Source organism: Trichoderma citrinoviride (genome assembly GCF_003025115.1).
Source record: "Trichoderma citrinoviride strain TUCIM 6016 unplaced genomic scaffold BBK36scaffold_9, whole genome shotgun sequence".
In the NCBI taxonomy this organism is placed as follows: Eukaryota; Fungi; Ascomycota; class Sordariomycetes; order Hypocreales; family Hypocreaceae; genus Trichoderma; species Trichoderma citrinoviride.
This window is the reverse complement of record NW_020194717.1, coordinates 1,103,128-1,127,766: the sequence shown is the minus strand read 5'-3', so window position 1 is coordinate 1,127,766 and position 24,639 is coordinate 1,103,128. Positions and strand designations below refer to the sequence as shown.

Sequence of the window (24,639 nt, the reverse complement as noted above, 5' to 3'; positions counted from 1 at the left end):
TTCTGGTGGACTGCGGCAGCGGTTGGATGCGAGGGTGATGTGGCAGCTACCCGTCGGCCAGCAGCTAGCTGGGGGGTGGCCCTGAATCCCGGCCATGTTCCAAGGCGGAACGAGCCCTGAGAAGCTGTGGCCGGTACCTGCATACAGCGGGCTCCAGTGGCCGCATTGGTTCATGTTCCTGCATGGCTGCTACTGCTACGTCTGCAGTGGCGGTCTCTCGGTGCAGGGGTCCAGGCCGTGATGGATGGTGATTGATGGCGAGAAGCGGTTGGTGGGGGCCGCTGGCCACTCACGACGGCGAGTTACTTATGCATGCGCGGGCTGCTATGCTGGATTCATTCCGTGGAACCTCTGCACAAGCAAATGTGATGTGTATGAAAAGGGAAGTCCAATGCTTGAGAGATGCCGCGACTAACGGCCCCGGGTTGGCGGTCAAGTGCTGCTGCTTCTGCATCTTTGACTCTGTCTTGGTCGTGCTTCTATGTACGAGTAGGCACTTGGACCGCTGATATCAGTCTCACTAGGTACTCAAGCATCTACTTAGCACCTACTTAGCACCTACTCCATACAAGCAATCCATATCCACACACACACACAACACACATGGTCCTGCTGCTGGCGGTCGGTCTTCACTCAATAGCTCGGTCGGCCGAGATGGCTGTTGGCGTCGGGGCACCGTTATCGGCACAATGTCGGTACGGGGCGGGGCGTCGCCATCAATGTTTCTTTAATTTAAGCACCACGGGGTCTAGCTCCGTCTTGGGCGTTAGCAGCTGCTTCCAGAGGCTCTAGAGAGCTCGCGGCGCAACGACGGACGAGCGATAGTGGCTCGACTCGACCAACGCTTGGGACGATCCGTCGACTTGTCGTGCCTGATCGTTTGACGCGCGTTCCCGTTGCGGCTAGAATGGGCGGCTTGACGGCCAGCAGCTTGCGTTTTGGCCCGTCTTCCCCAGGTGTTCTTCACTATCTCGTTTCGTCAGCACGTGCCCGTCACATCAAACGTCTGATGGTACATGGACGATCATCCCATATTGCAAGCTCCTGCAACAATCAGAGGGTTCTGCCGGGGCAGTCGCTCAAATCCGGTTTATCGGTGAACGAGAGAGAATGAAAAATCAGAACATGGCACTCAATATGAATCAATGGGACTTCGTATTAGTACAGCCACCTTATGGCCGGGCCCGCCGTTTTCCAAGGGCTCAAGGTTACGTGTGCGTACGTAGACGGCGTCCGAAAGTTGCAGGTGCTGTGCAATCGAAGATGGGAACATCGAATAGGTAGGTAGGTATGTATGTACTCTGTACCAATCGATAAGACACGACCGACGTCGTGAGGAATAGAGACCAGACGAAGCCGAAGAGTAAGGTATGTAAACCAAAGAGACCAAAGAGCATCATCCCTGTCGCCATCTCTGACCCTGTAGTACAAGTACTCGTACAAGTACAAACGCCGCGTTTCCATGGTTCAAGGGTCCGTGCACTTTGTTCATGCAATGCCATTCCCGACTCGTTATGCAGCGCTAGGGTTTCAGATTGGACGGCAGCCAATAGGACCGCTGCCACCGGCCCAGCATCTGGCATAAGTCCGTTTACATTAGCGACGGTGGCAGCCAATGCTTGCATCGCGTGTGTGATCATCGACGGACGGTGCAGGCACAAGATTGCTCTGTCCCCATTCGGGCCACCCAAGAGCTGGATGAAACCCTCCACATGCGGACGAGCCTGGCCGTCACATCACACACCGCACGCAGGATGCTGACGACTCACGCCTGATAGGGCATCACATGCTGGGCCGTTGCTATGTTGCTTACCCGGTATATGTCACAGGCTTGGGCAAATGATATGGAATTGGATGCTACAGGTATTGCTACTGTCAACGAGGCGCACGTTCTTTGCAATGTTGCGTTTCGCCGATAACAAAGATTCCATATCCGATTCCGAGGCTGTATACATACTACGAAAGTAGTCGGTAAATGTCCGATCCAAATTGCTGGGCTTTCCTGGGGTACCATCGCCTCTCGAGACATTCTTCTTCTTGCCCCATTCGTACAGTCCAGTGGTCCCTTCCAAGGCAAAGCAAATGCGCCGTCGGCACCACTATGGTCTATCGGTTAGCATCAAGAGTCTAGCACGATCTTGGCTGCTCGATAACAGCAGCAGTAAGGTAAGGTAGTACATGCAACGCACTGGTCTTGTATCTACTTCAACGAGCGCACGTCGTCCTTCCAACAAGAGACACTATTAACACGCGAGCTATCCAATGGCACCGTGGTGATAATGCAGACGGACAGCCCCAATGGCCGGTACGGCGCCTGAACTAGCGCAACATGGCCCGAATGGACCAGAGACGAGAGAGAAGGGTTCAAGTCGTCGCCGTTGAACGGCCTTCTCAGCCGTCCCTGCAACACACCGTTAAAAGACGTCGACACATTTTGGTGGCGGCATGCATCCATGTCTGTTGTTCTGGCAATAATACGGGGGAATAAGGTGGCCTGCGCCCAGCAGCCTATCGGACGCTTACCAGGCCTCGCTTAAGGCACACCGTAGAAAAAGAAAAAAAGAAAAAGCGGAGAGGCGTCCATCCCAGCAGCGCACACTTTGCTGTAATTGCGGTGACAGCTGTTTCTATCAAAGTTCCTTCCTTCGAAGCCCTGGGGGCTGCGTTTTTCCACGCAAGCACGTGCAAGGGTATGACCTCCAGCTACCTAATTCTCTATCACAGGTACTAGTTGTAATACAACCGCATCCCATGCGGCCGGCGTAAGATGGTCTCTTTCGGCCAGTCATCACGGCAAGGCAAGGCGAGGCATTGCTCGTGTAGATGGTGGACAACACACGGTACAGTATTACATGACATGGACGATGCTACCGCCTACCGTTTGAGAGGGGCCCCATATCGCCCAAGATGACACCCGCCTTATGATGTGGAATTCCACTCTTTGCCGCACCTGCTTGTCGCATACAGAGTACCACATACAGTACAGGTCTAGTAGGTGCCTAGGTGCTGGTCCTTTGTACAGCACATCAGGTGGGAAGCGAGAAGCGAAGCGTCGACCGACCACATGCAGCTGCTAAGGCACTGACTGACTTGGGCGCCTACGACACTGACTCGCCCTCGACTACCCTGATGGCCATGGTGAAACTGGCGGTTTTCCCTCCCGACTCGACTCGAGGGACCGCGGGAAAAGGCACCGAACCGGGCGTGGGGAGAGAAAGTGGGAAAGCTGGGCTGCTCCGTACGGAGAAGAAGCAGTAGCGCTCTCCAGTAGCCTGGCGGGCCGGAGAAGCCACCGTCGACGGCCGTGGCTCGATTCTCAGCCCAGGCGATGGGTGGCCCTGAAGCCTCATTGGGGCATTATGCGGGAACGCGCGGGGCCACCAAGGCGATAGCGAGCGCGCTTCTACGTTGGGCGTCCTGGAAGAGGCAACTTGGAAGCAAAAGAGGCTTCACCGGACTTTGTTTGGTCGAGGCGGTATGCATACACACGACAGAACTCAGGAAGCTGGGCTGGCAAGGCAAGGAATATGACAGCACATCACAGCACGGCTTGCGGACCGGGGGCTGGTAGGACATGGGGATTGTCTATTCCATGCAATGAGGAGACAAGACAACAGACGAGAAAAAAAAAAGAAAAGAGAAAAAGTATCGAACGCGAGAAGAGAAAAGAGAGGACAGAAAAAAGCAAATACGGGCTTATTGGATTTTGCTGGCGGGGGATGCGTCTCATTTCGCCCGCGGGATGGTGGTTTGCCACTGCCGCCGTGGCTTCTGCCGCTTCAAGTCCTTTCTTTTTCTCACTCTTATTTTGCTTTTCTTTTCGCCTCTCGTATTTTTGTGCTCGAGAGAGCAAGACATCGTAGATACGTAATGCATTACTCTCTAGTATTATCTACATACTGGACTGTCAAATTCTCTCTCTTCGTCTCTGTCTCGTCCTTGTGTTTCGTATTTGCTCTTGTGTGTGCGCCTCTCCCGAGACCAGTTCTGGTCGTGGGCTACTACCGTCCCGGCTAGTACTAGCGCGCAGCACCGCTGAGGACTTGGGGTTGACACAAGCAAAAAAGCGTCTCCATGCATAAGCCGTTACGGAGCACATACGAGCCGACTATGAAACTGATGACGAAAAAAGAGCCCATTCCTCACCAGCACGGGTGGGGACGGGCTATTCTTGTACGAGGTGACACTGGGAGCATAAAAATAATCCACTTCATGCAGCCGGCTCCTCTTGGATTGTGATCGACGCGCTAGGCCTGGTTCTGGCAACCGGCTCATATGTCAGATCCAGTTGGAACCAGAGCCTGAGCTGTGCCCGGGCAGTTGTCGATGATGATGACCACCGTCTGTCTGTCAGACCGCAGATGGGTTGAGCCTGTAGACTATGTACGAAGTTCGAAGTCAGAAAGAAGAGCGGTACCGCTGGCTACCTTGGGACTAGGAAAGGTAGGTACCATCACCACTATCACCACTGCTCCGTACCAGTAAGATCAACTCCAACCAAGATGCCTTGCGCCGTGATACGATACGGCTACGAGATTGGATATCGCAAGTCTCATACGCCCTGCCCTGTGTGACGACTACACAAAGGCAAGTGCGTGTTAGTGGCCCAGAAGAGCACACAAACACGCACACACGCCCGCCGAGGCGCTGATTTGATGCTTCTGACCTGACAAACACACCATCAAACAGCCCTGGGCGGCAACTTGGCCAAACAAACCAGAGAGCACATCAGCTCCCTCCGGCTCTTCGTCTCCGCCCACCCCAGGCCCGGGGCCAATCTGGCACCCGGGTTTTGACGTTGTCTTTTTTGCCTCCTCAAGGCGGGAGATTTTCCCACCTTGCTGGCTCTAGTGACGACGGCTGGTTTCAACTTTTGGGCTGATCGAATGACTTACAACCACTGGTGCTAAATACTAGATGGACTGGTTGGACGGGCCGGGCAGCGAGTGATGATTTTTTGGTGATCATTTGATGTATGGCTGAGCGCATCGCCTGGGCAGCAGGATACCATCATGTGCCTTGCAGTCGGTGGGGTTTGATCACCATCATGCTTTTTCATTCTCACTGTTTATTTTCCTCAGCTTTCTATCAAGCTGGCTGTGGGTGTGACGACTTCGAGGTCCAATGGGCTGTGCACAGCCAAAAGAGTGCGTCAGTGTGCAGAGCTGAGACGGGCGGCTTTTCTTGTGCAAGCTGCATCCCCCCTCCAAGAAAAACTTTTTCTCTCTCTGTGATGCTGCGGCGAGTAGATTAAACCGAGTGGTAGGTACTATATAGGTAGTGTTGAGTGCAGTACATGTAGCACATCGAATCGAACGAAAAGAAACAAAAGTGTCCCATCACCACACGGCATTCTGCAGGGCTTGTGACGCGCCTCTTTGGTGTGCCCGTGCCCGCCCGTGAGTGGCCGGCACAATGGAGAAAATGGCGCGCACCGAGCTTTGGAAGCTCGAAAGAGAGAAGTGTCATCGTCGAGTACATAGAATACCCAAACAGCGAGGGTTTTTTCTCTCTCTCTTGAAGTTGCTCTGGTGGAACGTACCTAAACAGCGGCCCAGCGTTGTTAGTGGATGGTGGTGGTGGTGATAGTACCAGTTAGTGGGTGGCTCTAGCAGCGGGATGGCGCCGGCGCAATCATCACCACAGACGCACGCTTGGAGGTTGGGGTGCACCGCCGTCAGTTGACGAAGTGCTGATGTTGCGCTTCTCATAGGTGGCCCTTCCCTCCCCCTCCTCCGAAGGTGTGCGTACATACAGTAGCATCAAGAGGGCCCCCCCGAATGGGACGAGAGCAAACTTGGACGAACGCCATGGGGGCCAGGAATTGGCATATAGCCTTTCGATGTTGAAGAGAGCACACTGGCAACAAGTTGATGGGATGGCAGCTGCAGCGTCTCTCTTGGGCGCCGTTGGTGGCCCAATCAGCGGCTGAGGCGCCGTGCAGATGTCATTCGCGAGGCATCCATCATGGGTCTTCGTTTGGCCACTGCTTTTGGGATTCGATGGCGGCTTTGAGCATTGGGGGGAGAAGGCTCTCTGCCTGCCTGCGTGACTGTGCGTGCCTCTCTGTCTCTATCTCTTACGCTCTCTTTCCTAGTACATACATAGACTCCCCTCACTCCCCTCCCTCTCCGGTGTGATAGCAGATTCAATCTACTATGCGCGCGACAACAAGCCATTACGAGTGAATCATGTCCAAAACAAACGGATAGACAAGCTAAAACCGCATCAAAAAACCAGCTCCAGCAATTGGCTCGGCTCCCAGCCAGTGGCTTCTCGTTTTCCCCCCAAGCCAAGCCCGGTGGAGGGAGCAAGGCGCTGCGCTGTGCCAGTCGCGGTGCATCCGAGAGGCTGGAGGCGTCGTGTGTGTAGGTACGGAGCATGTATGTGTATGTATGTAAGGTAGTTATCTACGTCTGCTTGCTTGGGATGCCATGCCAGATTTGCTTCAAGCTGTTTCTCTGTGACGCCTACAACGGCAGTCGAGCTGTAATACATACTACTTGCAACTACGTACGTACGGCTGTCAGGGCTGCAAATCCGGTCTAATGGCCCGGATGCACTTCGTATATTACGGCTCGTAATGGAGATGTGTGCAATCATACGCCCACAGCCCAGAATTAGAATGGGTGGCTGCGCCATGCTCGCACCTCGCCCGCGGGTTTTGACTCAAACCCGGGACCAGTCAAAGCCATCGCGGCACAAACGCCCAATGGCCACAGGCGAATGACGGCTGGAGGATGGCACGGGTACGAAGGAGTTGGGGGGACTCGACTCGATCTACCATTTAGTACCGTTATGTTGGTGCTGCTCGAGGGCTTCGTACATCCATTCATTTTACGATGTGACGGCGTTAGACTTGCCGGATGCCCACGAGGAATCTGTACGAGGCATGAGATTGGCATATAGCTCTGGCTTTTGATCGCGCCAACCAACGCCAGCTACAGACTTCTCACTCGTACTTGATTAGAGCACCCAAGCACAAAGCTGTATCATCAATGTCCATCTGTCTGCACTCTGCACATACGAGAGCGCATTAGTAGAACCTGTGTTATGATCCCAGGCCCGTCGTCGTCGTCGTCGTCGCTGTCGTGCTACTTGGTTCCCGGCCCACCGGCATTGTACAATTGTATGATTTGTATCCACCCGCCAGCCAGCGAACAACTCGACTCGACTGAAGTCAGTCAACTTGCCTCCCCGGGTGGTCAGTCAGTCAGTCAATGAATCCCAATCCCCCGTCAACCGCACCCTTGTCCATATCTTTCCCAGGCCTTCACCTCTTCTTTGTTGCTGTACTCGTACTGTAGGCTGGCCGCTACCTTAGCCCGGCACTAGGTACGTACCGCCTCCACGGCCTCGACAGATGGGCTCGACCAGGATGGGCAGCTGGTGCTGGTCCTCACTAGCAAGGCAACCCTTGCAAGCTTCCTCCAAGTTGGGTCCTCTCAAGGTTCGCACCCCCCCGGCGCGACAACCCCGGCTCGCACACCACCCGACTCGCCCCAGACACCTCACGGACGACAGGGGCCAGGGGGGGAGCCTGTCCCGTCATGTCCGCGCAACGCATCCTGGCTCACTGGCCGGGTCCAGCGTCGAGTGAGACAAGTGGACAGTGGGCTTTGGGCAGGGCTCGAGAGGGACCAGGGCCTGCGTGGAGGCGACGGAGCGTTGGAGCGCACCTTGGTAGCGTTCCCACCGCTGTGGGCTCTGCCTATCGGTCGATTTGGCTCGTCGATGATCTCGGTGCGCTGCTTGGGCTGGCCGCTGGCTTCAACCCGTCCTGGCCGTTGCCTACTTATCCTGCCACGGCCCCCCGCCGTTGACCAGAGGCTCATCCATATGATCGGCATCCTTGAGCTTGTATATCTTTGTTCTTAACGCCCTCGATTCTCCCTTCTTTTTGCGACCTCGTCTCTATCGGAAACTCGATATATTTCTTCGAGAATCCTTCCCTTCTTTTACTCGCAACAACCCTCCTCATCTCTGTCCATCTCTGTCTGCGCAATACCACCCATCGCAAACAGCCTCTTCCTCCTCGGTCTCTCCTACCAACCTACCAAAGACCGCCATCCATTCTTTCACCGGAGCCGAAGACGACCTCTCACGAAGAACCGCTCTTTACGTTGCCTCTTCTTACAACACTGTATAATACGGATTACTACTATACAAACCAATAACGCTTAATATCTAAATTTACCCCTTCGGAAGCCATCGCAAACACAACAGGTTAGACAGCCAGAACAAACAAGAGGAAAAGAGTTCAAGAGCTGACTTATGCATTGGCTGGACAGAAGCAAGCAATGGACGGCATGATGTCTCAACCCATGGGACAGCAGGCGTTCTACTTCTACAACCACGAGCACAAGATGTCCCCTCGACAAGTCATCTTCGCACAACAGATGGCCGCCTACCAGATGATGCCCTCGCTGCCGCCCACGCCCATGTACTCGCGCCCCAACTCGTCCTGCTCACAGCCCCCGACCCTGTACAGCAACGGCCCTTCAGTCATGACTCCCACAAGCACACCCCCTCTGTCCTCGCGCAAGCCCATGCTGCTGGACACGGAGTTTGGCGACAACCCCTACTTCCCCTCCACGCCGCCTCTGTCGGCCTCGGGCAGCACCGTCGGCAGCCCCAAGGCCTGCGACATGCTGCAGACGCCCATGAACCCCATGTTCTCCGGCCTCGAGGGCATGGCCATCAAGGACAGCATCGACGCCACCGAGAGCCTCGTCCTGGACTGGGCCAGCATCGCCTCTCCACCCCTGTCGCCTGGTAAGTGTGTCCCTTTGCGTTTTAATTTCCGCAGTCGAATGTTCCTTGGACCCTTCTATCCGTAGATTGTCACAAGTGATACACGGTGGACAGTCCGCTTAGATGAATACTGGGGCGGGACGCAGGCTAATCCGCTTTGGGCAGTGTATCTCCAGTCCCAGGCCAGCTCCGGCAAGGTGCCTTCGCTTACCTCGAGCCCGAGCGACATGCTCTCCACCACAGCTTCGTGCCCGTCTCTGTCTCCCTCGCCAACTCCCTACGCGCGCTCCGTCACGTCGGAGCACGATGTTGACTTCTGCGATCCCCGCAACCTGACCGTCTCTGTTGGCTCCAACCCCACCCTGGCCCCGGAGTTTACCCTGCTGGCCGACGACATCAAGGGCGAGCCGCTGCCCGCCACCGCTGCCCAGCCCTCCTTTGACTTCAACCCTGCGCTGCCCAGCGGCCTGCCGACCTTTGAGGACTTTTCCGATCTCGAGTCGGAAGCCGACTTCAGCAGCCTCGTCAACCTCGGCGAGATCAACCCCGTGGACATTTCCCGCCCCCGCGCCTGCACCGGCTCCTCGGTCGTCTCCCTGGGCCACGGCAGCTTCATTGGCGACGAGGACCTGAGCTTCGACGACGAGGCCTTCCACTTCCCCTCCCTGCCCAGCCCGACCTCGTCCGTCGACTTCTCCGACGTCCACCAGGACAAGAGACAGAAGAAGGACCGCAAGGAGGCCAAGCCCGTCATGAACTCTGCTGCCGGCGGCTCCCAGTCTGGCAACGACCAGGCTGGTGCCACCGAGGCCGCCTCTGCTGCCTCCGACTCCAATGCCTCCTCCGCCTCTGACGAGCCCTCTTCCTCCATGCCCGCCCCCACCAACCGCCGCGGTCGCAAGCAGTCGCTGACCGAGGATCCCTCCAAGACCTTTGTCTGCGACCTCTGCAACCGCCGCTTCCGTCGCCAGGAGCACCTCAAGCGTCACTACCGCTCCCTGCACACCCAGGAGAAGCCCTTTGAGTGCAACGAGTGCGGCAAGAAGTTCTCTCGCAGCGACAACCTGGCTCAGCACGCCCGCACCCACTCTGGCGGCGCCATTGTCATGAACCTCATTGAGGAGTCTTCCGAGGTGCCTGCCTACGATGCCAGCATGATGGCTGGGCCCGTGGGTGACGACTACAGTACCTATGGCAAGGTCCTCTTCCAGATTGCCTCCGAGATCCCCGGAAGCGCCAGCGAGCTCTCCTCAGAAGAGGGCGACCAGGGCAAGAAGAAGCGCAAGCGCTCCGATTAAATGACTCCCATCTCTCTCTCTCTCTCTCTCTATACGCCTGACACGATTTTACAATTTTGACACTTCTCGCTTCGCTTCGGCGCAAGCCCTATTTCCACACAAATACACTTTGCTAGAGGGGGACCACCACCACACACTATACAGGGAAAAAGCTCAAGCGGTTATGATTGCATTTTCAAACCTTTCAGTTCTTGTATCGACTTTGCAACATCATACTGATGATATTCTTTTTATATCATATCAGGACGACTGCTCCTGATGTCTTCTCTTACTTTTGCATCACGACAAAAAGTTCGACAATGGCTCGAACTCGGAAGAGGATTTTTCGGACATGATTTGTTTGTTTTTTTGTTTTTCCGGGCGCGCATGGCGGACAATTTAGATTTCTTTTTGTTTTATATCTGGCATATTACAACGACGGCATGCTCAATCAGTTTGGCTTGCCCCTTCATTGTTACACACGCTTGTGTCTAACAATCCATCGCGAGCGATGGCTGGAAAGGTCGTTTTGCCATGGCAGGAATAACTGAATCATAGAGAGGAAACACATGGGAAGCATCCAAGGCCAGTGGGAGGATCGCCACCGCCCATCTCACCGTGGGAGGGTTGGTTTCCTTTTTTCGCTTTTTTTCTTTTAGCACGAAGCAAATCTGGCTTTGTTGCTGCTCACTCTCGCGGGGGAGCAAATGGGTTTCGGCAGTGTGCGGGTCACATTTTGTTAGAAGTTTAACTTGACGCTATGCCAACTCAATAAGAAAAAACACTGTTGCCAAATATTCTACTACTGAACTTGTGTCTTGGAGATGGTGACAATTGTTTGCCTTCTGGCCAGTGAAGTGTTTTCATGTTTTGAATGTGAGAAGATGGGCATTAGACTTGGGTATATAGATACAGGAACTACAATACATAGACAACGATAGAACAAACATGCAATCGAAATCAACTTTCGAACTAACAATTCCAATGGTATCTCTCCGCTGAAGATGTGACTGTGATTGATCTGTGACACAAAATGTGACTACGGTTGTGATTGTGATGTTTGATGCATATACGGCCTGTTTTTGCCTCAATGTGATTGATGTGACAAGACGGGAAGACATGTGTGCCTTTTGCTGGGGTAAAACGCAGATAACGTTCTTACAGGAGTGTTTCTTGGCCCCTTCCCTCCTCAGAGACAGACAGATACTAAGATGCCTTGCAGCATACAATCACTAACAACTAAGTAACAACTAACGACTAGAAACGCATAGTGATACTCGGTCAAGAGTTACGCTCTCGAGCCTTTTACCCGACCACCCGAAGACTGAAAGTCTCCAAATCCGCAAGGTGAATGAGGCATTAGGTAGGTAGGTAGGCAATAAGGGGGGGGGGGGGGGAGGGTTTACACCCACCAAGGGGGCGTTTAGAATTCGGTTTGACAGGCTTGACAACTTTCTGACATTGTTCCCTTGTTCCGCCGCGACGGTGGGAATAAAAAAAAAAAGACAGCGGCAATGGAATGGGCGGAAGAACACTCATGGAAGGGCCTCATGGAAGGGTTCACCGGTGGTGAGTGGGGATTTGGGGGATGGGAAGCTGGTAGTACGAGTAGGACACAATCGCAACCCTTGCAAGGTACCTGGAGGGGAGGGGGCCCGGGGGTGTGGTGGTGGTCAAGAAATATGAGAACCAGGTTTGCTCTAGGTGAGGCGTAGACTTCAGCTCACATTTCTCTGCCTTCCATGGCGGTTTCTATACATGTGGGGATGTTCCTCTGGTTCCCATTTGTTCGCTGTTCCTTGAAGGGTAGGGGAAGGGGAGAACGAACATGCCGGTCAAGGGGTTATTTTCCTGCAGTTCGGTTTTGGGACCTCGCTTCCGGGGGGCCCTGACAGGCAAACAAGCAAGTAGGCAAGGTAGGTAACAGGCATTGGGGGGAGGGATAAAGTCAAGAAGTCTCCTTTGGGGCTTGATTCATTGCGCGGGGACGCTACCTGCGTTTCTGGCAGAAAGTGAGTTGTCACATAACCGTACGAGTAGTGTTCTCTTTCCCTTCCAGGATGGGCTTGCTCGTCGAGGTAGCATAACGCTAGCAAAGGCCCTTTCACTCACCTCGGCGTAGCATCAAGCAGCGCAGGCAACAAGTTTTTGGCGCGAACAACGACTCCATTATCTTGCGATGGAGCTAATCTCTCGCGCAATCTATCCGGGGCCCGGGTATGGCCCGTCTGGTCCGTTGAAGAGGGAACGTGCCTGGCCCAGGGTCACTCTCTAGGAAACCCGGAACGCCCTGCTCCGTAGCCTGGGAGGGGATCCTTGACCGGCACCCCCCTGGTCGAACGAGAGAAGTACGAGATACAGGCCATTCCGGACGTGTACCTCGTACGAGTACCGAACGGTCTCTGGACTAGCCCAAGCTGGGAGGGAGCCCCTTCGAACTTGGTCGTGGGGTGGTTCTCCGGAAGGGTGGAAATGAAGAGAGAGCCCAAGATGGCCTACGCCAAAATTAGACAGGCGAAAGCTTGGCCATGATGGCCGTGACGAAATCCCAATTCCCCGGTGGCGTTCCACGGTGGCGGCAAATTAATGAGAGGCGAAGCAACTTATTTTCAGTAGTTGTAGTTAATTAACTTGACGGCGAGCTGGCTCAATGGGGTGCGGTGGTGGTGGTGGTGGTGGTGGTGGTGGTGGTGGTGGTGCTCGTAACATGGTGAGGGAAGGGGAGTTTCGGGGTCCTGGACCGTGGTACCGGGCCTGCCAAGCGAAAAAAGGTAACGATGTCTGCGTCTTGACCAGCAGGAGACTTGGAGCACGTGCTCCGTATTGGCTCCATAGCCAGCAGAGGGACACGGAGTTCGGAGTGTGCTCGGATCTTGCTGAAGAAACTGGAGGTGCCTGGAGTCGACCCTCCTCGGCGGAGCCCTGCTATGGAACAAATCCTTCGACGATTGTTCTCTGCGGGCGTTTCCATCGTTAGCAGATTCGGCCGGTACAGAAGATATCAATCGTGAGATTGCCCAGCCTCTTCTCTCCCGGCGAGGACCATAAGCACCAATTGTCCAAGGCTCCATACTGGCATCATTCGTGCTGTACGGAGCACTTCTCGAACAAGTGCTAGCTCTCCGAGCTATTCACTAGCATGAAGCAGTAATGCTAGCATCGCCTGGGGGTTCTGAAGCAATCGATGAATACATAGATAGTCGGTCCCCCCACAGAAGGCTAAGGCCGTAGCACAGGGCGGTTTCTTATGGCCGTGCCTGACTCGGTGCCTCGTAGCAACAGCAACGCGAGTAATACAGCTTGATGGAAGGCTCCTGCTAGCAGCGCACGTGCTCCGATAGCAATCTGCCGTCTTCCTGGCCAGCGTTGACTAACGCCGACGGCGGCTCAGGGTCGTCGTCAAGTGAGGGAGATCGCCATCACTATCGTAGCTTCGTGCGGAGGGAAATCCCACTTCATGACGGAAGATGTGTCGTTAGTTTGCCCAACGTGGTAGGATTCGATTCTTTGGTGTATCTGCTAAAAATTATCTGCCCGAGCTGAGCAGAGCTGAAGAGAGTCGACCTTGATGGCTTCTTGCTAAGGAGAAATAGCGCATATGGCCTTATCTTGGGGTTTCGTGGTGGTTTGGGCGTTGCGGTTATTAGCGGGACATTATCGTGCGATAGTATGTAGTTGGTTTACATGATAAGGTAAGGTATGATACAGCACTCCGCACCGGGTTGGAAACTGAGGGCGAAAACAACAGAGATTTCGTCGTACTGGTGACAGACTTATCGTGACGATGACTGATGAGGATTGCTGAGATGCTCACGAAAGAGGAAGCTGTTGCTGGGTAAAGTAGAAAAGGCCGTGTTAGTGTAGAGTTGTAAATTTGGGAGGCTGTGGGTTTGGAGAAAAAAATCAATTGGGAAAGCGCAGAAAATGCACGTGAGAAGCAAGATGCTCTTCGTTCTCCAGCAACTCCAACATCGCTTCATGCCCGGGAATAATACAGGCGAGGTCTTGTCAAAAAGATGTCGTCTGAATCACTAAATGTCATTGCCCTCATCTCGGGAGGCAAAGACAGCTTCTTCAACCTGCTGCACTGCATCCGCCACGGGCATCGCATCGTGGCCCTAGCGAACCTGTTCCCAGCAGCTGACGGCGCGAACAGCCATGCAGAAGATGTTCAGTTCATCGACCCGGCGGAGCAGCCAGTGCCAGCGTCTGCGGCTGCTGAAATTGGAAACGCCATCGAGGAGGATCTCAACAGCTTCATGTATCAGACCGTTGGACACGAGGTGATTCCGCTGTATGCGGCAGCAACTGGCCTGCCCCTCTATCGACAGCCTATCCGTGGCGGGGCGCTGCATCACGAACGGGATTATGATTATACCTCCCAGGAGCAGAAAGACGCTTCAGAAAAGGCCGAAGAGACGGAATCCATGCTGCTGCTGCTCAAGGCCGTCAAGGCTCGTCACCCAGAGGCCAACGCTCTCTGCTCTGGGGCCATCTTGTCGACTTATCAGCGGACAAGAGTTGAATCGGTTGCGCTGAGACTCAGCCTCACCCCTCTGGCATATCTCTGGAAGTATCCTGTGCTACCCTCCCCAGCAAATGAGGCTATAGATGATGCTCAGTTGCTGCGTGATATGGCTGCAGCTGGACTTGATGCTCGGATTATAAAAGTGGCAAGTGCAGGACTTAACGAAGGCCATCTGTGGGAGCGAGTGTCAAGCATCGAGGGAGTGAATCGAGTCAAGAGCGCTCTGAGAAAGTTCGGTGCTGCTGAGGGTGCCGCACTGGGTGAGGGAGGCGAGTTCGAGACGCTCGTCGTGGATGGGCCATCTTGGTTGTTCAGGAAGAAGATATCGGTCCCTGAAGAAGGGCGACGAGTTGTCAACGAAGGCGGAGGCTCGACCTGGTTGATGCTCCGGGGAGCCCAGCTTCGAGACAAAGACACAGACGCCGATGATACCGCGACCCCGGAATCATCCATCAGGGTTCCTGATTTGCTGGATCCCAGGTTTCAGACCATCTTGGATACGGTGCTAAGCACAAGGCCGACTGAGCATAACGAGAAGGAAACCTCAGGAGCTTCAAAACCAAGGATTTTGGGAAGTACACTTTCTTCGACACTGGAAGGGGATGATGAGTTCCTGCGATGGTCTGTTCTGGCCGGTCCTTCTACAGATCGCACTTCGATTGAAGCGGAAATGCAGTCTGTCGTTAGCCAGATCGAGGGGCTCCTTTTCTCCTCATCTCTCGATGCGGCTCAAATCACCAACACCACCATCATCCTTCGCGACATGGCAGACTTTCCAAAGATCAACAAAGAGTATGGCAAGCTCTTCACAAGGCCAAATCCACCATCGCGAGTCACCATTTCATGCGGCGATTTACTTCCACCGGGGTACAATGTCATAGTGTTCTTGACGATCCCGAAATCAGTGGTCAACGCTTCCAGGAATGGGCTTCATGTTCAGTCCCGTTCATACTGGGCGCCGGCAAATATTGGCCCGTACAGTCAAGCTATTGATGTTGCCATATCAGCACGAACAGAGAAAACCGGTCTGCGAGCCGTATATATTGCCGGCCAAATTCCTCTAATACCTTTCTCAATGACTTTGCCGCCTCCATCAGACACCAATCTCGGAATGCAGATTGTGCTTTCCTTGCAGCATCTCTGGCGAATTGGGCTAGAGATGAAAGTTCAACTTTGGACCAGCGGCGTGGCCTACTTTTCCAAGTCGTCATCGCCTGCTGAGATGAAGCGCAACGCTACGGCATCAGGCCTTGCGTGGAAACTGGCCCATGGATCGCCGGAAGATGACGACGACGACGCGAACGACGTGGATATCTGGGACCTCAAATACAACTATCAACACATGACTCTGGCGAGCGATCAACAGAAAGTCCGCGCACGACTGCCCGACTGGTCAATTTTCACTCTGAAACAGCAAAACGAACCGCAGTCGTGCATTCCCCCTTTCTTCGCCGCTGAAGTGGAAGAGCTTCCTCGACAGGCTACGGTAGAGTGGCATGCCCATGTTGGCCTGTCGCAAATCGAAGAGAGCAGTGTAGAGATTGTCTATCACTCAGAGACCACGTCGTCTTGCTGGAGGGCTTGGCACGTGTTTGTCCGCACATCTAAAGCTACGCTGGTGTACACAACTCTCGCTCGAGTCTCATCAGTTGACCACAACATCGTCGGTTGGGACGCTTTGCAACAAGAACTGGCCGCCGCATACACAGGCTCAGTTCGGGCCCTCGGGCTGGCCCCTCCAACGTCGAATGCAACCCCTCACCTGGCCTATGTAGAGGTCAACAGTGTGACAGCCCTGTGGCCGGAAGTCGGCGATGCTGGGCCGTCGGTGCCTTTTGCGACGGTTCCGTGCCATTCGATCTGGTCCGCCAGGGGAGAGAGGATAAAATGCGTTGCAATGTACAAGACAACTCTTGGGCTGCAGCTGGAAGATTAGACGAAAGAAAAAGGAGAGATACTCAATGATTGCGCCGCCAATGGCTCTTGATGCTTGCTCGAGTCTCCAGTGAGGCATGGCGCCGAGATCCCCGACGAGCCGATGACCGTGACCATACCGTGGCCCCACGAACTGTCAGACGATCTGCCGGCCAAGATATAGATCAATCTTTATCTGGATATCTGGGCAACACTAATGGCTCCTTGTGACCTCTTTACTGAGACTCTGGCTTCTCTCTTTCGTCCAATGATGTTGGTATTTGTCCGGTTTGAGCCACGGAGAAGCAGTGATACACAATGCAGCATCACGATGACGGCGGACGCATGGAAGGCAAGGCTGGAGCCAACAGCTGAGATCGCAGGTTACCAGTGATGATATGAGTATCAGTTTCAAAGCCAGCTCGCTGTCGTCGTTCAAGAAGCTGTTCAATGACGCAACAGCGGCTGGATCGCGGCGCTGCGGATCTCGCTCTTGTAGCTGCCGGAGATGAAAAGTGGCCACTCACGAACGGCTCTGGCTTGTTGGACGAACTGGACTAGCTGCTATTAAATCAAACGCGGAGGCCGAGTTGCTCGATTGAATATGAACCCTTCCTTTCCTGTCCCTCTCCTGCGGCATCGACGCAATGCTTCCCTCTTCCGCCACCTTTTGGCTCGTTGCCGCCACTCTGACCTACAATCACGCAACCAAGCCTTAGTCTTGACCGCGCCGCTCTGCGCCCCCACAAGTGCTGGTCTTGTGCTGGGAGCTTTGTGCTTGTGCCGGCGCTGGGTTGCAGTACTGACGTGCAGGTAGTCAAGTGAGACGTGCACCCCTGGTCGAGTCGTGACCATGGGCTCTCGACCTCCCTCTCAGACCAACGAGGCCGATGCTTCTGCTTCCGCTTCCTCGGTGGCATTGCCAAAGCGGACGCTGTCGAAGGCTGAACTGCAGCGCCGTCGGTCGACAGACACTCGGATTAATGACATTCTTGAGGTGAGACGCGGCCACTCTCCGCGCGGTTGACAGCTTGTGCTTGAAGGCCGGTATATTGCTGTGCGTGCTTCCCTGTCTTGTCGGCTCCAGTCACCACCTATTTTCTTGGTGTTTAAAGGTTCTGGAGGTGTCTTGGGATCAGGCACAATAAAGACTGCACTGCTCGCCAATCACTCCAACCACCGTGGAAGAGGAAAAGGGAAGAAGAAGAAAAAAAAAATCGTCGCTAACAGCAATCATGACGATGACGCAGACGGGTTTACAACGGGCAGAAACCATGGATCCCGCGTCCTTGAGCCTCCTCCAGAAGAGCTCCTCCCACAACCGCTCCGCCGACGATGGAGCCTCCGGAACGCAGGGCTACCAGACGATACACAACGGCGACACCGGCGATGCGCCCCGGCCCAGGAGAGTCTCGTACAACGATACGGCAACGGCAAGGAGAGTTGAGAGCCATCCACGGAGCGAGAACCAGTCCCTGCGGCGGCGAAACGGAGCCTCGGGCTCGGGGGATACAGAGGCGCCCTCAAAGCCAAAGTCAAAAGCGTCATGGGCGAAACAGACCTTTCGCAAGTTTCACAGTCTCGAGCTGGAGAACAAGGGGAGCGTGGCCAGAGATCACCTGGCCCTCGGTATGTCCCATGCCTCACCGTGTCACAGCACCCCGTGCCTTTTGGCGTGTGTGGGGAGCCGGGTTGCGTGTCTCGGGGAGGCATCAATTGGCTGACTTGCTCAATTCTCTCCTAGAGCGCACATTTCTCGCATGGCTACGAACATCTCTCGCCTTTGCGTCCATTGGCGTCGCCGTGACGCAGCTGTTCCGCCTCCAAACCAGCGGCTCGGCCTCCACCACCGAATTCGACCACACGAAGCTACAGAAGATGGGGCGGCCATTGGGTGCGACATTCCTCGGCATCAGCATCGTGACTTTGCTCCTCGGCTGCAGGAGATATTTTCACGCCCAGGAATGGATTCTTCAGGGCAAGTTTCCGGCCAGCCGAGGGACCATCATCATCATGTCATTGGTGGCGTTGGCGCTCATGATCTTGTCCTTGGTGGTGGTTATTGTTATACGGTAGCATTGAGTTGAGCGATGGACGGAGGGTCACCGGCGTTTGGTCTTTTAGCCCTGTGGGCTATTAATTGTTGGATGGGAATGCATCGGAGCTGGGCCATTGTATGATTGAAAATGGTTTGGGCGTTTCAACGATCCTTGGACGGACTTTGAGGATATTGGACCTTTTCAGGGTAGGCAGATATTGGGGTCTGGTCCTCGTTCGCATGGACAGCGGAAATTCGGCAATACTTAGGGACGACTTTAGATAGAGAAACCGAGACGATCAGAGATCTTATAGGCTGCGTCTCATCAATTGAGTGATATCAAAGCCTGTGCGTTCTCGTATGGCAGAATTGCCACGATGCGATGTTTGGCTTATCGATCAGAATCGGCATATTAATAGTTGGCGTATGACATATGTAGCTCTCATATGGTGGGGTTGTTTGTTTGCTTTTCGTCATCAACAAACCACCACATCTCATTCTGAGCCACACACACACACTCCCTCCAACGGCGATCTCAACGATGTCGCCCAGGGAACCAATAGACGTCCCCTCCTTCGCGGCAACCCAGCTCGCCCTGCTGGACCAGGAGCTGCAAAGCGAGATCCAGGAAACGAGCAGCCTCATCTCCAACCACAGCCCCACGGGCCTCCAGCGCGCCGGCCTGGCCATGACCAACCTGACCGTCTCGTCGCAGAGGACGGGGCTGGGCGGCAAGACGGTGCTGGAGCTGGGCCCGGACGGCGCGACGTCGAGCACGGGGGAGCTGCCGGAGCACGGGATCCGGACGGGCGACATTGTGCTGGTGGCGGAGCAGCCGGCGGGCAGCGCCAAGAAGAGGGAGGTGAAGGAGCTCGAGAGGAAGGGCGCGCGAGGGGTGGTGACGAGGGTGCAGAGGGCGGCGGTGAGCGTTGCGCTGGATGAGGGCAAGGATGAGGTTTCGTTTTCGGGGAGGGTCTGGATGGTCAAGTTGGCGGATGAGGTTACATATCGACGGTAGGGAAACATACAACGCACAAACACACAGGTCGTCATCCATGAGATGAGGAGGCCGAGGCAAATCTGGTGGGGGAAAAAAGGGGGATGAAAGGGATGAACAAGCTGACTCGAAGTTGGTAGCATGAACCAGACGATGGAGAAGCTGCAGAAGATGGGAGAGGCAGAGTACTCGAGCTTCATCAGGGTGCTGTTTGGGCTGTCGAGTCCTTCGCCGGTGCCAAAGGACTTGGCTGCGAGTGACGAGGCGGGAAACATTGAGTGGATCGATCCTACGCTGAATGACTCGCAAAAGGATGCCATTCGGTTTGCACTGGCTTCTCGAGAGGTGGCTCTCATTCATGGACCTCCTGGGGTAAGGGCTCGTCATCTTACAACAAACCACCTCGATCATTGGGCTGAGTGAGATCAGACAGGCAAGACCCATACGCTGATAGAGCTGATTCTGCAAATGATCAAGCGGAATCAGAGAATACTCGTCTGCGGCCCGTCCAACATTTCCGTCGACAACATTGTGGAACGGCTCGCTCCTCACAAAGTGCCCATCCTTCGCTTGGGTCATCCTGCTCGGCTTCTGCCGTCCGTTCTCAACCACTCCCTCGACGTTCTCACACAGACATCCGAGGCGGGGGCGATAGTCAAAGACGTCCGCGCCGAGATGGACGCGAAGCAGGCGTCGATCAAGAAGACCAAGAGCGGCAAGGAGCGGAAAGCCATCTACAACGACTTGAAAGAGCTACGCAAGGAGTACCGCGAAAGGGAGAGGCGCTGCGTCAGCAATCTCGTCGGCGGCAGCAAGGTCGTTCTCGCAACGCTTCACGGGGCGGGGGGCTTTCAGCTGCGAAACGAAGAGTTCGACGTGGTCATCATCGACGAGGCGAGCCAAGCGCTGGAGGCGCAGTGCTGGGTTCCCCTGCTGTCGGCGAAGAAGGCCGTCTGTGCCGGAGACCACCTGCAGCTGCCGCCGACAATCAAGTCTCTCAACTCAAAGGCCAAAGCAGCGAAGAGCAAAGGAGGCGCAGGTGGTGGTGATGCGGCAGCAGCAGCAGCAGCGCCGGTCATCAAGGGCATGACCCTCGAGACGACGCTCTTTGACCGGCTCCTGGCACTCCACGGGCCGTCCATCAAGCGCATGCTCACGACGCAATACAGGATGCACGAAAAGATCATGCGGTTCCCGTCGGACGAACTCTACGACTCGCAGCTCGTAGCGGCCGACGCGGTAAAAGCGCGACTGCTCAAGGACCTGGACTACGACGTCGAGAGCAACGAGGACACGACGGAGCCCGTCGTCTTCATCGATACCCAGGGAGGCGACTTCCCGGAGCGCAACGAGGACGACGACAAGGAGAATCCGAAAAGGGGCAGCCTGCACGGGGAGAGCAAGAGCAACGAGATGGAGGCGGCGCTGGTGCGCTTGCACGTGAAGCAGCTCGTCGAAGCCGGCGTTCGACCCGAGGACATCGCCGTCGTCACCCCCTATAATGCACAGGTTCGTTTTACGTTTACCCTTGGAGGCTTACTTTGAAATTCCAAATCTCCCCTTTTTCCTCTCTCTTTACGAAGTTCGATAGATGGAGGAGTATCAGGAGAATACGACTGATCGGAAAAGAGCTGTTGCTGACTGGCGAGAGAGGAACACAACTATAGCTTGCTGCGCTCGCCTCGCTCAAGGAAAAGTTCCCCGGCATTGAACTCGGCAGTGTAGATGGCTTTCAGGGGCGCGAGAAGGAGGCTGTGATTGTGAGCCTCGTGCGCAGCAACCCCGATGGCGAAGTGGGCTTCCTGGGCGAGAAAAGGCGACTTAACGGTAGGTCAAAGGCCTCGCGTAAAGAAGGCGGTCTACCGTTCTTCTTCGCCTATCATTCCATTTACCTTCTTCCCCTCCCAAACCCTTTCACGTCCGTATTCCGGGTTATTGGGATACCCCGAGCAATAGACGAGGCACGGGGGGAGGAGGGAGGCAGTGAAAGGGCCAAGGATCTCGATGCTAATCATGCTTGCAGTCGCCATGACTCGTCCTAAACGATCGTTAATCGTCATTGGAGACTCCGAGACGGTCAAGAAGTGAGTCCTTGCCGTTAGGGCCTGCCGCTTTACGAGATGAAAAGAAGAAGAAGAGATATGCTGACGACCTTTTCTTTCTTTTTTTTTTCAGGGGAAGCAAATTCTTGAAAAAGTGGATGGAGTTTCTGGAAGAACACGCTGATCTTCGGTATCCTGATGTTGCAGAGGTTAACCGAGAGTGAAGCGAAGAGCTATACTATTTCTTATACCCGTTTGCGAAAAGATACGCAAATAGGGACAGGAAATGAAGCTCTCGACAGTCCGCGGAACCACAACTCTTTATGAGTACTACTCCGTTCCGCGTACTAAGTCCGTGGTTCGGCCTGTATTCAGCTGAGCAGTCTCAATACTCCTCTCAAGTACAGAGGAAAAGCTCTGCCAATATATCGAAATGGCAATTACTAGGTATTGGACTGAGTCACATTAGACGACCGGCGCGGCGGTTACGTGTGTATATGGGTTTAAATGAGAGTTATTTCCACGTGGCTCATTTTGCTTGCGATACGACGGGGCAGTGTTTCCGACGGGTTTCTGGGGGCTTGTGCTGTTTGCTTGTCAAAACTTGGGACTGCTTCAGAGCACCTGGGTAGGTAATTTTCATCCGAACATCCGGGCCTCTGTGTAACCGTGCGCGACCGTTGCTACGACGGCAGCCAGCGGCGCGAATGACGGTTTGGGCGGCCATCCCCCGTCCTCCGAAGCTCATGTCGAGCAAGGTTCGGATGCCTCTGGAGGTGGTGCCGGCCAGCAGATGTGTTTATGGTACCGAGATGCCATACCAGGGGAGCCGGTCAGGGCCTCTCGGCAGTCACACATGAGCGAGTTGGTGCTTTAGTGATGACTTATAGCGTCTGCTGGCAATCAATTTCTCAAGAATCGCGCGCAAACTACTCCGAACGCTGGTGTAACACGGTGTGTGGGCTGGCAGCGGTATCCTCGAAGCACGGGCAGAAACAGCCCTGCCGGCCCGTCGATGTCAAACGGAGCGACGACGGTAATAAGAGCGGCAATGACGAGAGGGTTGGTGGCGTTTGCCAGCAACTGTGACGGACATGTCAACAAAGCTTCACGTCGCCATCTCAAACTACTACATACTAGTACTACTAGCCACTAATCAGAACATGGCCGCCGCGTGGTCGGTGGGAAGGGCACGGCCCTCTCCCTTGCATTCCTTCTAGAAAAGAAGCTCCAAGGGACGCGGATCTGCGCATGAACCACCACGCATCAACCGGCCCCTGGCCCGGATCTCCAAGACGGTCTGAAACGATTGGACAACGCAACCAGTGCAACAGGGCTGGGCGCCAGTACTCGCGCCTTTATGCTTTGCATAGTGCTAAGTCGATTAAGGGCACCCGGCTCGGATGGTCGCATGACCGGAGGAAACGGCGAGTAGACAAGACGAGGGGAAGAAAAAAGGAATTCCTGGTGAAGAAAAAAACGATGAAAAGCAATGAGGAAACGAAATGAAGAGTGGCTGAGAGAAAACGGCGCCGGGGGCATGATGCGATGCCAAGCATTTGCTGAGTTGTCTGTCTGGAACCGCCAAACTAGGAAGAGTCCAATCCAATCCCACCACTCTCTTTAGATTTGCGCCATGCATGGGGTCAGACCAGGGGTCTTCGTCTTCCCTGGGTAGTCTCCGGTCCCTTTGGTCCCTTTGGTCCCTTTGATCCTGTTGTTGGTTTCTCTGGTCTCTCGGAAAGATCCCTTCTGAACAGGAGTCTCGAACGCAAAGTTGCTCCAATGGCTGCATACCAAGCTCAAAGAGGGCCAATGTTTCTGGTGCCGCTTGGGCCAGAGCATCAAAGGATGGATAGACGCCCGTCTGGCAGCTAGGGCATGCATCTGGCACGGTAGCGCGGTTCATTTTGTCAGTTGTCACATAACCCTGGCGGCAAATTTGCGAGTTGGCTTGCTTTGATTAACACCCGACGTCTGCTGTGTCTCGCTGTCCGCTGTCCGGAGGTAGCAGTAGGACCTGTTGGCAGCGCGGAGTTAGCAGGCAGACTGCAGATTGTAGATTCGAGACTGCAGACTGCCCAGTAACCAACCTGTAGGCCCGAAGTCACCTGCAGTTGGCGGTAGTCATCATACCTGTAGGCTGTAGGGCCGAGTATGGCTGATTGCATACAGTACAAGCAGGTCATCACACAATGTACTTCGTACAGCAGTGGAGTTACAGAGCATGCGCAGGTAACTCTCCGTTTGTGATACGTGTAGCAGGATGCTCAACTTGGATTAGCAGCCTGGTGGTAATAAGGAAAGACGGAGGTGAAGTTGATGGCAGAGTTTGGAAGATGTGAAGGCATTCAGGGACCGGCTTCTGCTTCATACGAAAATCCTGTGCGCCGATTTGTAATCCCCTCAGGCCAAGGTCGCGGTTGCCGTGAGAGGTTTCAGCAGGTGCAGACTCTGTGATGGCACGCGCCTTCCGTGGCGATGGCAGATATCTGATTCAGACCTCAGGCAGAAATCGATGGAGATACTTGTAATAAGGCAGCTGCACGGAACTTGAAGGTTACAGCACAGAATGCCTCATTCTGCCCAAAATACTCACCTCGACGCCGTTGTCGAACCGCCGACACGAGCCTCGCTGATCCTCGCCTCTCATCTTCATTTCCCCTCATTGACCTCATCTCTCGCCTGTCAGTACTCTACAGAACGGGCATGATGGCGGTCGTCTCGATTCTCCCGATTCCCGGTCTCTTAATCTTTGACAAGCCACAACGCAGGCAACACCACTGGCAGCGTCGTCATTAGCCTCGAGAAATCAATAGGCTCTCAAATAAATGCGGTCCCGTCGGCTTCAGCCGCATGACTAGTCCCTGTAACTACTGAGCGAACTAATAGCTACAACATGCTGGAACAGCTGTTTCGCCCCAGTTGACACCAGACCTTGTTGCTGCTTCGTACAGAGTACTGACGGACCGCCAGCGCTGTCTATTGGAAACCGGGCATCATATCTCGTCGCTTACGATTACGAGTAGTACTTCCTACATGCTTTTACAAGCACTGATACTGCTCGTACAGTTTGTTGTTGGGCTAGA

The 24,639-nt window shown here is 54.6% G+C and overlaps 4 protein-coding genes across 4 annotated transcripts; all 4 read left to right on the top strand.

Moving 5' to 3' along the window:
• Positions 1-8,300: 8,300 nt before the first annotated feature.
• BBK36DRAFT_1121826 (hypothetical protein) lies at positions 8,301-10,052 on the top strand (the record flags this gene model as incomplete). Its single annotated transcript, XM_024890871.1, has 2 exons — positions 8,301-8,775; positions 8,920-10,052. The coding sequence occupies 2 exons, from the start codon at positions 8,301-8,303 to the stop codon at positions 10,050-10,052; spliced, it is 1,608 nt and encodes a 535-aa protein (XP_024748651.1).
• A 3,988-nt stretch (positions 10,053-14,040) lies between these two features.
• BBK36DRAFT_1204926 (adenine nucleotide alpha hydrolases-like protein) lies at positions 14,041-16,495 on the top strand (the record flags this gene model as incomplete). Its single annotated transcript, XM_024897339.1, has 2 exons — positions 14,041-14,200; positions 14,276-16,495. The coding sequence occupies exons 1-2, from the start codon at positions 14,048-14,050 to the stop codon at positions 16,493-16,495; spliced, it is 2,373 nt and encodes a 790-aa protein (XP_024748650.1). The 5' UTR covers positions 14,041-14,047.
• An 831-nt stretch (positions 16,496-17,326) lies between these two features.
• BBK36DRAFT_1122509 (hypothetical protein) lies at positions 17,327-18,549 on the top strand (the record flags this gene model as incomplete). The annotated part of the gene is made up of 3 exons (XM_024890955.1): positions 17,327-17,470; positions 17,724-18,102; positions 18,218-18,549. 3 exons carry the CDS (start codon positions 17,327-17,329, stop codon positions 18,547-18,549), a joined length of 855 nt encoding a protein of 284 aa, XP_024748649.1.
• A 503-nt stretch (positions 18,550-19,052) lies between these two features.
• On the top strand, positions 19,053-21,774 carry BBK36DRAFT_1121741 (DNA helicase; the record flags this gene model as incomplete). Its single annotated transcript, XM_024890862.1, has 6 exons — positions 19,053-19,525; positions 19,649-19,880; positions 19,938-21,017; positions 21,176-21,335; positions 21,532-21,592; positions 21,684-21,774. The coding sequence occupies 6 exons, from the start codon at positions 19,053-19,055 to the stop codon at positions 21,772-21,774; spliced, it is 2,097 nt and encodes a 698-aa protein (XP_024748648.1).
• Positions 21,775-24,639: the final 2,865 nt, after the last annotated feature.